Below are 13,536 nucleotides of genomic sequence, written 5' to 3'. Positions count from 1 at the left end.
AAAAAATTCCTTGGAAAGTTTTGATTTTAGGTTAGGGTTAATTAAAAAAAAAAAAAAAAAGAGAACGCGTGTCCACAACACCGGAAGGAAAGAAGGAAAAAAAAAAAACAAACAAAAGAAAAAAAAAAAAAAACAAAAGGTGCGTGTGCTAGGAAGCCCTTATATATATATATATATATATATATATATATATATATATACAATGGAAAAACAAAACACAGGTGGGGCGCGACAGTGCTATGGAGGCTTTTATATATATATATATATATATATAATGAATCATCATTAGGCAAAAAAAAAAAAAAAAAACACAACTTGCTTTTTGGTGTGTACCCGAGATGAGTAAAAAAAAAAAAAAAAAAGAGTAATAATAATATTTAGTTTTAGATTAATAAATAAGATAATAGTAATAATGGTCTTTTCGTAATAAATAGAATGAGAGATTTGGCAAAATATATATATATATATTATATATATAGAATTTTATAATGAAATAAAATTGTAATTTAATTAAATTAGTAATGTGTTATTAGAAACAAATTGAGAATTTATTAATTTTAATTAAATAAGGAATAGAGTAATTGAATTATTACTTTGTTAATCAGAAATATTAATCTTAACATTTAGAAAATTTTAGGATTATCATATTTATATTTTGAGGTAAATAGTAATAGTGGTCTTTTTATTGTGTTAGGTGAGGAGTAGACTTTTCAGGGTATTTTTTTTCCTTCAAGGTCTTTGCACATTTTGAGGTAAGGGAAGTTAATGCAATATTAATAAAATTAAATTATTTTATATGTTATTTTGAATTGTGGAAAAGAAAATGATATTTTGTTACCATGCATGGATCAAACTGTTTTGCACTAAATATTATGTTGAAATATTTTGTTTATTTATGACACAAAATATGGAGATATTATGTTGTGTAAATTTGAATACTTGAACAAAAACATCACTCTGGTTTATTTGACCATTGTCAACGGGATATAATAGTTGACTATTCGGCCCTGTCAACGGGATATAATAGTTGACCTTTACATTTCATGGTGGGAATGTAATTGATTGGGACCCCAGCCTCTAGGGGTTTGGTTAGAGGTTACTAGTACTAGTAGTGTTTGGTTCCTTCCACCAGGAACAATTTGAGGCTAGCCACCCATTTGAAAAGTCCCACCTAATTGGGCATTTGATATTTGATAACCAGAGTAATGAAAATTGAATGGATTTGATTGAATCTTATGTGAAAGTGTTTGAATTTGATATGAAAATGGTTGGTTGAATTTTGAATATATTAGTATTGTTGAAACTCTGATATTTGATGAAAAAAAAAATGATATCTCCTATTTGAAATGAAAATATTTGATCCATGAATTGCATTAATATTCCTTATTGGGCTGTGAGCTCATTCCCAATTGTTGAAAATTTTTCAGGTACTCTTAGTTCGGGTGAGGAGTGATGGCTAGGCTGAGAAATAGTCATCATTAGAATTTGACTTAGGATTTTATGTTGGATTTTGTTTTAACTGTTAGTTATGTTCATTTGAATCATTTGATATTTGGAAATTGAATTTGAGGATTTTAGATTTTGTTCTGCTACTCTGAACAGGTATTTGGTAATTGGTAACATCCAGCTACAATATGATTGTTTGGGTCAGATTATACTTTAAGCCTTCGGGTTTGAGGTGTGAAATGACCGTCACGCCCTTGGAGTGGGTCTTGGGGCGTGACAGATATGCTTTAAATACTCTATTGTTATCAAATGAGCTTTAGAGAAGATTATTTTTTCTTAGGGTTTGTGGTTGAGAAGAAATATATTTAGAGAAAAAAAAAAAAAGATGGGTTTGGAAGAGAAGAATGAGAAAAATATTTTAGGTATTTTCGAATTTGTAGGGTTGATGTATTAATAAGTTTTAAATTTTTAAGTGGACGAGTAAGTAGGATGGATGCAAAGAGAATTTTGATAGATGCAAATGTAATTTTTCTAAATATTAATTAAAATTAAAGAAAGTAAATATGTGAATTTAATGATTTTAAATAAAATTTAAATTAATTTTATCAAATAATTTTAATACAATAAATTTTAAGTGAATAATTTAAATTAAAATAAATTTCATTAACTAATAAATATTAAATTTCACCAAATATTTATTAATATTTAGAAATTTTCAATTAAGTGGACTTGATTTAACTTTAAAAAAATAGAAGCCACATACATGTCTTCTGATTATTGGAGGTCCGATAAGCGCACAGTAGTTCAAAGCACGGGATACAAACATACAAAACCCTTGTTCGGTTTCCCGCTCATTTTCAAAAGGCGGCCTTTTTTGTCCTAGGGTTTGGCCCATCCGATCGCCATCCTCTGTAATGCATTCCACGGTATAGTACCAATTTTCTCGAGAAAATGAGCGAGCCGATGGAGATCTCTCTGCAAAATGCCACTGTCGGCGACTCGTCAGATCAGAACGGAGTTTCAGAGTCCGTTCCTTCTCCCATTCTCACCCAAGAAAAAGTTCTTGTTTCGGGTATGTAGGCGCCCCTTTCCATATACATATATTTTCATATATAGTTTCAGAACGGAGGATTTGGAACTTGTTATTGCAGTTGAAGTTTGCTTGAAAGCCTCTAGCACAGCCAGGAGTGATGATGTCCGGTCAGCTGTTGAGAGGTACACCATTAAATTTGCAATGATGTTGTTTTCTTTGTTTGTAAAGGTTTGAAGTTTTGACAACTTGTTTGTGGTTTTTGTGGATTGGAGGGTTTTAGTGATTTGTATTTGGTTTTGATGGTTATTTTGATAACGCTGAGCTACATTTATGCTGTTATTTCATTGTTGATCAATTCGGGTATGCATAAATGTAAAGGTGTAGATGTTGTGGAACATATTTTCAGTTTTTAGGCGCAAGTTTATTTCTTTAGAAAATAGGGGTTAAAAGTAATGAGTTTTGGTTGAATGTTCAGAATGCTTGAAAATAGGAGTTTGAGCTATACTGATGGTTCAGTTCCAGTGTCTCTTGATGATCCATTCCTTGTGGAAAATGTACAAAGAATCTGTATTTGCGAAACAGGTATGTTTCTCTTATCTACACATTAATGAGTTTTTAATTTTCGTCTGGTATTGATAATTTGATACTTAAAATTGTTTGTTTTGTAGATGAATGGGTGGAGAAACATGATGTCCTTCTGTTCTGGCAAGTCAAACCTGTCATCCATGTCTTTCAGGTGATTTTCATTACTAGCAGTATGCCATATGTGTAATTGACTTTTTCTCTCAGTATTACCATTGCCATCCAAATATGTGTATCTCAGTTATTTGCATTTCACTTCTTTATAATGATATGTGGCTATTGTTGTATTGTTATTTTGTGCATCTTGTATTATTAAGTGGTAAAATTAGTCTAAAGTGTGTGCATGAGATGCTGATCAATATTTGCATTTTATAAATTGATGTTACTTAATAGTTTCAGCTTTACTTACTTTTGCTTCTTCCTTCAAACTGCAAATGATAAGTGTTGGTTTGTCAGCTTAGTGAGGAGGGACCATGCGAAGAATCAAGTGGGGATGGTCAGCTTTCTATCTTCAATGAATGGATTCTTCCTGCTAAGGAATTTGATGGCTTGTGGGAAAGGTTTGTTTGATAATTTTGTTCTCTTCATTTTGGCATTTGTAGATGTGGAAACATGATGTTTTCTTGTGCAGCTTAATCTATGAGCCGGGTCTCAAGCAAAGGTTGTTGCGGTATGCGGCAAGCGCTTTGCTCTTTACTGAGAAAGGTGTCAATCCTTTCCTTGTATCATGGAACCGGTAAGGAACCTTTTGGTGAATAATGAGTCTTCTGTCTTCAATCTAGTATTTGAGTCTGGTAGACTATATATGGGCTTAAATTTGCTGCCACATAGTTCTCATTGAGTTTAATTAGAGGTCTCAACCGGGTATTTTTTTAGTGCTCTGAAAACTTACCATGCTCTTTGTCTAATATTCAGAATTTCTTACTTTTAAACTTCTCATGCATTCCTACATATCATGCTCTGTAAATTGAACATGTTGTTTTGGAAGGTGAATAAGATATGTCACTCTAGTCTCTAGGTGCCCCCTCTAAGTCCCAAAGTAAATTTTGAGTTGTAAAAGAGCAAGATCTTACCGATAGTAGCCCAATTTAGGTATGGCTTCCATAAATGGTATTGACCCTGCTCCCCAACCCAATAACAAGGGACGTAGTTCTTATCCTAGGAGTTAGCAACTCTTGTTTTGCGGGGTTGACTTCTGAGGTGAAATGGCATTCTTGTGACTTTGAAGGGCCGGCATAAGGATTCTAGCTCGCCTACTTAAAGCAGATGGAGACTGATTAAATTACTTTTATGTATTCATTTGTAATTCTTCATTTCTTCATGGGAATCCATTTTCTGTTGGTGACAGGTTTGAAAATGTTAGGTCTATGCTTAAAGATGGAGAAAAAAGGTCATTTCCACATGATTTTAATGCAAATGGAATATGTAACTGGAACTAATGTGATTAGATTTCCACATTATTCACTTGTAGCATATAGACCACAACACCACTAATCAAGAATAGGTTTCAGGGTAAGAAATCCCTGCAGTTCTTCAAACATAAAAAAATTGTTTAACTCTTCTAGCTCTAGGTTTTTTATTTTTATTTTTTTATAATTTTTGTTACCATGGGATGTGGTGAAGACTTAGAAGGCACAGGAACTACTGTTGGTATGAAATATTAAGTTAGACTCTTGGAGGTGCTCATGTTGAACTAAAGTTGCTACTTTCCAGCCAAGAGTTACCAGTACCAATTTTAGTGATAACATGGAGTTTATACTTTGTATTGGGAATTTTTTATCAGAAGTTTTGTGATTTAAAGGGCTGCTAGTTTTATACTTTGGTCAACGTTAATTGAGTCTACAAACTTCTGCTATCATTTTTGCATTCTTCAGTTTGGTGGGGTGTCCTTTTGGTATATGAAACAAGATGTGCAAATCAGGAAAAGGGTCAAAACAAGGATAATTGGTTTTTGTGATTCTGGGTTATATATTACATGTGTTAGGAAGGAATAGATCTCAAAGGCAGTAGGAACGAAAATATCTGAAAAATGCTTAATATTTCATGGTAAATTTACTCATTTTTTTATTGTCCCTTACCTGGGGTTGGATATGAGTGTAGAAGGTAATACATATGCTGTTTGCATGCACAAGAGAAACCACTAAGATTGACTTGAAAACCTTTCAGATTGTACCAGACTTCCTACACGTGGGTTAGGAATTATGCTTGAAGAACCAGTTATTGCTAACACTGGTCAATAGTCGCTAATAGTTTTTCTCTTAATGAAGTTCCCATATCTTGAATTCAAACTAATAGGATAGTCTTGTCAGAAAATGCCATCAGTAGGGATATTGAGCAACTGAAGTGCTTCTCTTTCTACTGCAACTCTTATAGTCTTTTTAAAGTGATTTTTATATGAAATTAAAACAAATCTAGTGGTACATACATATGTAAGTACACTGGCACATCATTTAGATAGGTAATCTACCAGTATCCCATCTGCAGTCAACCTACTGTTCTGTTAACTGCTTGTATATTCATAATGAGAAATGCTGATTTGGTGGATTATTGAAATAATATGGATGCATCCACCTCATTACAGTTGGGATCCAGTTTGAATGGTGATGATGATATTCTCAGTCATGCCACAAGTTCACTAATTTTTGATACATCTCATTCTTAGTCATCATATTATGAAAAATAGTTCTACATGTCAGACCTCTGTTCATGCAAAGTTTTCTGTTGAATCATCTAGACTTTTCTAAACTAATTGCAACTTGCAACAACGAGAGTTCTCATCATATCTGCATCTGTAGGGTTGGGGGTGTGTTCTTTCTATTTCCTCCATCTTCTACCTCTAGTCTCTGTATGAACAAGGGAAGCAATGATAGTTTACTTTATTCAACTACATCCATTCAAGGGCTTTAATTTATTCTCTGCAATCCTTCTTGTTTTGCAGCATCATTCTTTTACATGGTCCTCCAGGCACGGGGAAGACATCTTTATGTAAAGCATTGGCTCAAAAATTATCAATACGTTTTAACACCAGGTTTTGTGATATATATTTTGATGAATTTTTTTGTTCTTTTTTAATGGACTACAACTCTATAATTGTTGCAGAAGAATAGCCGACTAATGTGAATCTGGTTTATGCATTTTTTCCAAAATCAGATACCCACAGTGCCAACTGGTGGAAGTTAATGCGCATTCTTTGTTTAGTAAATGGTTTTCTGAAAGTGGAAAGTTGGTATGCAATACAATATTGTGGTTTGTTGTTACTGTAGCATGCTTGCCATACTTTACATTTTTTCCTTTTTAATATTTCAGTTTCTTGTTGAACATGTGCACATCTTCTATATTTTTATTCTGCAATGAATTTGTACATGATAATGGAAAGATGAATCAGTATAGGCTGATGACAAGTGCTTGTAGTTTAGTTAATCTGTCTTGTGGTTTTTCACTATGATGTGTTATATGATGCGTTCACTAAACTATATTCTTGATTTTAGGTTGCAAAATTATTCCAAAAAATTCAAGAAATGGTTGAGGAAGAAACCAATCTGGTATTTGTTTTGATTGGTGAGATTTGTTATTATATACTTTACTTTCCCAATTTAATGCTCTTTCCTGTTCTTCAAAGCTTATGTTTATCTGCTTGTGGTAATGCTGCAGATGAAGTTGAAAGCCTAGCTGCTGCTAGAAAGGCTGCTTTATCTGGCTCCGAGCCTTCAGATTCTATTCGGGTATCATGCATTTATGCTCAAGACTAGATGTTGACATTAGTCTGCCAAGTTAAACAAATCAAAGAAAAAACTATATAGCTCAAGACTAGATGTTGATATTAGTCTATGTAAATATACTAAATAAACAAATCAAATAAAAAAGTATATGACTCATCTTTTAATGCATATTGGAACATGAATGTGGCTTTTCAGGTTGTGAATGCTCTACTGACTCAATTGGACAAACTAAAATCTTCACCAAATGTGATAATTCTGACAACTTCCAATATTACTGCAGCTATAGGTAGGCTTCTCATGAATCCTAGATATTCTAGATTTTAACCATTTCATTTTATTCCATACTTTAAAATCTGTTTTTCCCCCTTTTCTTTAATCTTTTAAAAATTAATTTCTTCATTACAATACTTTAACTTGGGATGCTAATTGGTCATTTTGAATTCAAGCAATGACACCCATAACTAGCTCACCTATGCCATCCCTCATGGGCTACAAAAGCTGTGGGAATTGCTGTTGGAATTCTAATCTCACTTCAAAAAGCTTTGGCAGTTACATTGAATTATTGTTTGGAAATCTTAATTCAATTAGATTCTATGAAGTTTATTCAACTCATTTTGAAGTAACGAGTGTGCTTCAAACTACATGTCATCTAACTTGACCAAGAGGGGTCGAGTGGTACCCCCATGGGAGGTTATTTGTATGGCTCTCTCGCTTCTCTCTTTACAACATAAAATGCTGAGTTGGGTTCCAGATTCAAATTCCAGAAGGATCTCGTGTAGAGAACCCCTTCGTTATCTCTATACCTGCATTCACACTTGCTGCTCATTTTTTGTTTATTCACTAAATGCTCCCTCTTGGAACTTCTTTTAATGAAATCTAAATTGAATGAGTTACGATCAGGTTTCCTTTTGTTCCTTACAAATGTTTCTCTCCATTGCCATAAAAGAAAATTTTAAATCTTTCCATAGTTTCCTGATTCTAGAATTTATGGGACAGGTTCTCTTGCAGATCTTTCGTTTGGTCCCTTTGTCTCATCATCATTTCTTCTTCTTTGCTAAAGACAATCCTCCCAAGTGCCTCCTAGAATTTAAAACCCCAGTTTTTGACAGTTGCTCTTGAATAGATACTGTTGGTGATGTGCTCCAAGGTCAATAATAACACAGAAAACATTTAGCTTCATTTCATAATATTCTGAAAAAAAGCAGGTGAATCTCTTGATTTTTTCTTCCAATGTTGCAACATGTTCTAAGCTAGGAGGAATTTATTGGCCCGACATTTCATGGTTAACTCCTTACGGAGTTTGGTTTGTCAGTGGTTTAGGAGGGCACTTATGATCAGTGAATTTGAGTAGCACCCTACCATTTGGTTCACTGGGGGAGAAAAATGTACAGGAGAATCCCTTTTTGGCACATACATTTTTCTGTGTTCTGGTGCATCTTATTCTTGGAGATTAGAAGTGTCATCTGCCCCTCCAAACGTCATTCAAAGCATGGATTGCGGAGGTTTAGTCATTTGGGCATTGGTGATTTTCCAAGATATCATAAAGAAAAGGAACTCATTTTCTCTTAGCCTCTTGATCAAGGAAAGCTTATAGAGTAAGGCAAAAAGTTTATATTTTACCAAGGTCATAGTAAAAGCTGCTGCTAAAATTTTAATTGATTGACTAGTAGATATCTTTTGAATTATTTGTATCTTTAAGGCATCATTTTGAAACTCCTCTTGGAGTTTGGCAATTAACTTGGAGGCTGATGTTTTAACATCTAAGAAGGGGATTTGCATCGGGTTGATTTTGCTGGGATGGAAATACCACCTCCCACTGCGTTAATGTTTCCTAGTTTATTTTATTTGCTCATCCTCCATTTTTTGTAGCCTTCTCCTCTCTAATACATAATGTTTCCCATCAAGGGATAAATTTTATATGCTATCTTTTCAGATTGCATGGATAAAGAATTTGTTGCATTGCAGATATCGCTTTTGTTGATCGAGCTGACATCAAAGCATATGTGGGACCTCCAACAATTCATGCAAGATATGAAATACTGAGATCCTGCCTGCAGGAACTCGTACGAGCAGGAATATTGACTAATTCTCAGGTGTGTGACAGTGACATTCCTCACCTCTTGTTTACTGGAAAGAATTGCTGAGAAGCTTTTTCTTTTCCTCCCTCCCTTGAATGCCCAACTTGGGTATGGATTGGCAAATTTAATGTTATGACTAACAACCTGCAAAATAATAGGAATGTGATCGCCTTTCGCTTCTGAGTTACACTGGTCTGAAAGAGAAGTTGAATGTGGCACAGATAGAGGAGCCTGGAAATTCACATCTATGTAAACAATTGCTGGAAGCTGCAGAGGCATGTGAGGTCAGCAACTAGGATTCTTCTTTTTCTAGTTGAATTATTAAATTCTTCTACATGGTTGAAGAGATGAATGAATGGATTGCTTTCTTGTCTCTCCTCTCCAGGGTCTGAGTGGAAGATCATTAAGAAAGCTTCCCTTCTTAGCCCATGCTGCTCTTGCCAATCCATACAGTTGTGACCCTAGCAAGTTCTTGTGTACAATGACAGATACAGCTAAAAGGGAGTGTGCCGGGTTACTGTCAGAATCATGATCAATCCTCAATGTACATAATGTTTATGCACTGAAAATCTTCTGCAACTTTTCTAGTGATAACATTAATGACCCTAGCAAGCTTTCTTATCTTTTCTCCTGATAATATTATTGATTCCAGAACAATTGCATCGTGCGTGGGAGCAAGTAACTGTGTTGTATGATTGGTGTCATGGGTTGGACTTTGTTTGATTGCATTAAAGTTCAATTGGTTCATCAACTTAGCGAATCCTGATGGTGGAATAAGAAGGTCACTGTTTGACCCCACGGCTGGTTATGATCGGCAAGACTTCACTGGATGTGAATCCTTATTCACAGGCAGTTTACCACTGCCTTGGAAAATTGGTTTAAGTATCAAGATGCTTGGCGGGTTCTATATTATGATCACATTGATAAAAGTAAGCACCACAATTGACAACTGTCTATGGATCAAATCTTTGGATGGCATGTGCCCTGGAGCTGCCAATGCATAAAAATTGAAACCACAGCCTGTTGAGAGAAGAATAATTCATGCAACTGCTCAGGGTTAACACCCTACAAGAACTGCCTATCTTTAGATAAGTTTGTAAGTGTACTGAGCACTCTGCATAATGAGTTGTTTGTCCCCAATTTCACCCCAACATGAGAAAATTTGGTTTGAGTTCTGTGCATTCTGCATAACGAGCTATTTGTCCCCAATTTCACTCCAACATGAGAAAATTTTCTCATTGTGCTGTGGCTCTTCCAGGAAAAAACCAGTTAGCACCTTCCATAACCAAATCACGTTGCAGGATTTTACATCAATACAAGGACACATCATGTATGATGAGTAAGTCCAGTTGTTGAAGACTGAAGTAAATGGCTCTAATAAACTGTTCACTATCCTCCACATTTAGGGGTCATTTAATGAACAGATTTGTATTGTGTGTGTTGATGATTGGCCATACAACTCTTTGTTTGTGTCAGTTAATAAGTAGAAACAAAGAGGAACAAAGCAAATACCCTCCATATAGATATTGTCTGAGAATTATAACAACCGCACTAAAGCTTTTGCTTTACAGCTCACGCTACAAAACTGCCCAAATCACCAACATACTACCTCTTTTCAGTAGCATACTCACTCTTTGCAGACCCAAAAAGTTTGCAAATGTCTGGATGCTTACGAATATGATGAGGGCACTTATAGAGCAGATCCTTGGCTTCAGACTCTCTGCCTTGCTGAAAAAACGATTCAAAAACATGAACATAAGCTGATTGGGATGGATATTTCTTTGCACTCAATGCGTTCAAGAATTCCCCAGCATCCTCCACTGTTCCAAACTTTGAAATATATTCAATAAAAGGTTCTGGGAAAGGTGGGTAGTTTTGTTTCTTCATTAGATGAAGAAGGTTTATTGCTTCTTCTAGTTTCCTTACCCCTAAAAGCTTATTGATCATGAGTTTATACGTAGCTTGCCAGGGTACTAAATGAGCCGTATTCACCATTTCCACGAGCAATTTGTAAGCACCATCTATCCTTTTCTGGCTAAGAAAACCATTTATTAAAACCTCCAAGAGATCAGCATCAGCATCACAGTTTTTTTCCATCATCTTTGCAAAACAAATTAATGCCTTATCAACCTCCTTGGCTGCACAGTGCCCTTGAATCAAAATAGTCCAAGTCTTGATATCAGGAACACATCCACATGCCTCCATTTCATCCAGCAACTTACATGCTTCTTCTAGCTTCCTTGCTTTACAAAGTCCATAAACCAGTTGGCTGTATGTGATGTTGTCGGGTTCACAGCCAGCACTTCTCATGGACTCCATAATCTTACCTGCTTCATCAAACCTTCCCACACTTGTCAAGGACCTATGAATCCCATCATAGACAGCCTTACAAAGGGAATTACCCACAGCCTCATATTTCTCTGTGACTCTAAAAACCAAAGCTAAATCCGGATTACTACTCAATGAGATGCTCCGTAAAAGCATGGTGCAATCCTGAACTGAGGGCTTATATGGCCCATCCATCATAATCTCATAAAGCTTCACTGCATCCTCAAGCATCTTGTTCTTCTGAAACTGTCTCGATATCTTTATGTAAGTATCAATATCCATCTCATGACCCTTACTCTTCATTTCCTCAACCATGCTCCAAAACTCCCCAATCGAATCATCCCGGCCTAGAACCCTTGCAATCACATTGTAAGTAATGCTACTGTGTTCATAACCCGGACATTCACCAACCCACTGGAAAAACCTTAAAGCCTTTAAAGGGTATCCTCTTAGTTCCCTCAACACATGCAACACAAAATTATCTGAAAAAGAATTCTTCAACTCCCCCAGTTTTTTCTCAACCTCACTGCTCCAGACGGACATTGTAACCAGTTCAACCACCTTCTTCACAACCTCATCCATTGCATTCTCTTGAACCATCCTATTATAGAAGTGGGTCAAAGCCACTTCTTCACTAGCCATCTTTCCCTTCTTAAAAACCCCTAATATCGTTAAATATGTCTCTTTATCGATACAAAACCCTTGCTCTTTCATTTTCCTAATTGTCACCCAAAACTGCTTCGTAGACTCCCCGTGAACCAAACTTCTAAGAATTAAGCTATACACAGCAGAACTGGGTCTAAACCCATTTTTCTCGGTGACCCAATTAAAGAAATTCCAAGTCCTTTGTGGGTCTTTGTCGAGTTTCTTAAGGACGTAGATAACAGTTTCGTGTGTCAACACTGAACTGGATTTTTCTAACTCGCTCTCTAACTCGTCTGACCAATCGTTTTCCAAAACAAGCTCTACAATCGAGTTTGGCTTTGATGAAAAGAACAGTTTTCCGTAAAGGGTGTAAGGAAAAGCAGAAGTATAAGATTGATTTGAGAAAGATGGAGAGAAACGAGAGGACTGAGTCACCTGATAGCACAGTGAGCTTGCTCTTCGAAACTGAGTCGAGCGAAATGAGTTGGCGAATCTGATGGAGAACAGAATTGCCTTGGCTCGATTCATGGCTGCTTAGAAACTCTGCTGTTGCAGAAACCAACCCTAGGGCACGGGGTTTTTGGAGGATTTAAGGCTTGAGCTGTAAAGGTAGTTTCTTGACCCAACTCGGGTATTGCTACATGGGTTGACAATGGCCCAAACCTCTTAAATATGCCCCAAAAGACTTGACAAAATGTCCGAACTCCAAGTCAGGTCAAAATTTTTTTATGGGTTGGGCTAGAGCTGATAATTTTTTTTAACCTAGAGTCAAAGGTCCAACGCAAAAGCCCAAAGCAGTGTCGGCCCACCCAACCCACAAATAAGGTTTTCAAAATGACGACATGACCGTTATCATAATTTCTTTTATATTTTTAATGATGCAACCCAACAATATTATTATTATAATTTAATTTATTATATGTATATAATTTAATATTATTAGTTGAGATGTATTGTAAAGATAAAAGTAATAAAGGTTTGTAGCTAAAAAGTTTGTACTTGTAATTTCTATTTTTAATTCAATTAATGGGGCATTTCAAATTATTAACATTGTTGTATAGTGTTGTTAACTTAAATTTTCATAATCAATACAATACAAAAATATTCTTGTCTTGATATATATCTTAAAAACTTCTTATTTTCTTTTATAAATTTTATAAATTTTTATTTAATTTTAAGATTTATTAACTAATATTCTACAAAATTCACTATTTTAGAGTTTGTTTTTTCTTACCTCTAAAAAATATTATTCATTATCTTAGTAAGAGTGGTAAGATCATTGTTTTTTTTTTTTTTTTAATATCCTCTTTTCTTCTATTAGTACTCGAAATCATATCAAAAGATTGTAGGGGTTACCTAAACTACTTATAGGAATACCTAAACATTCCATCTCATGTTATAACCTATACAAGATCTCATATTAATAGTCCAATTACAACAAGATCAAGTAATAACCCAAAATCAAGATCATGTGTTTCATCCCAAAATTAAGATCATGTTATATCATCAAGAAAAATAAATTGGAAGCATACCTACATCCATTGTGATGTAGTAGAATGTGGTTTTAGTCTTCCACATCTAAACCTTTCTTTTCTAGAAAGAACAACCATTTTACTCAACGATGGAATATGAGTAGAATCTCTAATATGTTTATACTGAGACTTCAACCTATTTATATTATTTTATTTTATTTTTGGCCCATCAT

The 13,536-nt window shown here is 35.0% G+C and overlaps 2 protein-coding genes across 4 annotated transcripts; one reads left to right on the top strand and one right to left on the bottom strand.

Moving 5' to 3' along the window:
- The first annotated feature begins 2,309 nt into the window (after positions 1-2,309).
- On the top strand, positions 2,310-9,618 carry LOC117904898 (pachytene checkpoint protein 2 homolog). Of its 3 annotated transcripts, XM_034817709.1 has the most exons (15): positions 2,310-2,518; positions 2,598-2,661; positions 2,955-3,061; positions 3,148-3,215; positions 3,518-3,621; positions 3,693-3,797; positions 6,000-6,089; positions 6,212-6,287; positions 6,550-6,619; positions 6,713-6,783; positions 6,976-7,066; positions 8,746-8,873; positions 9,017-9,142; positions 9,244-9,402; positions 9,511-9,618. In XM_034817709.1, exons 1-14 carry the CDS (start codon positions 2,398-2,400, stop codon positions 9,388-9,390), a joined length of 1,368 nt encoding a protein of 455 aa, XP_034673600.1. In that variant the 5' UTR covers positions 2,310-2,397; the 3' UTR covers positions 9,391-9,402; positions 9,511-9,618. The 3 variants fall into 3 exon arrangements, with proteins under 3 accessions (XP_034673600.1, XP_034673599.1, XP_034673601.1); XM_034817708.1 differs by having other exon boundaries at positions 9,244-9,581; XM_034817710.1 differs by lacking the exon at positions 2,310-2,518 and having other exon boundaries at positions 3,523-3,621; positions 9,244-9,581.
- Positions 9,619-9,915: 297 nt separating this feature from the next.
- Positions 9,916-12,413, bottom strand: LOC117904897 (pentatricopeptide repeat-containing protein At3g48250, chloroplastic). The gene has a single exon (XM_034817707.1). It carries the CDS (start codon positions 12,357-12,359, stop codon positions 10,464-10,466), a length of 1,896 nt encoding a protein of 631 aa, XP_034673598.1. The 5' UTR covers positions 12,360-12,413; the 3' UTR covers positions 9,916-10,463.
- Positions 12,414-13,536: the final 1,123 nt, after the last annotated feature.

Source organism: Vitis riparia, chromosome 17 (genome assembly GCF_004353265.1).
Source record: "Vitis riparia cultivar Riparia Gloire de Montpellier isolate 1030 chromosome 17, EGFV_Vit.rip_1.0, whole genome shotgun sequence".
Lineage (NCBI taxonomy): Eukaryota > Viridiplantae > Streptophyta > Magnoliopsida > Vitales > Vitaceae > Vitis > Vitis riparia.
Note: the sequence above shows the minus strand (reverse complement) of the source record. Positions and strands in the feature narration are given on the sequence as shown.

Excerpts from the sequence above, each read along its gene's own strand:
- LOC117904898 (XM_034817709.1), top strand. The coding sequence starts at position 2,398 with ATGAGCGAGCCGATGGAGATCTCTCTGCAAAATGCCACTGTCGGCGAC. Across the intron at positions 6,090-6,211 it reads TCAATACGTTTTAACACCAG|ATACCCACAGTGCCAACTGG; the intron begins GTTTTGTGATAT and ends TTCCAAAATCAG. Across the intron at positions 6,784-6,975 it reads AGCCTTCAGATTCTATTCGG|GTTGTGAATGCTCTACTGAC; the intron begins GTATCATGCATT and ends GTGGCTTTTCAG.
- LOC117904897 (XM_034817707.1), bottom strand. The coding sequence starts at position 12,359 with ATGAATCGAGCCAAGGCAATTCTGTTCTCCATCAGATTCGCCAACTCA.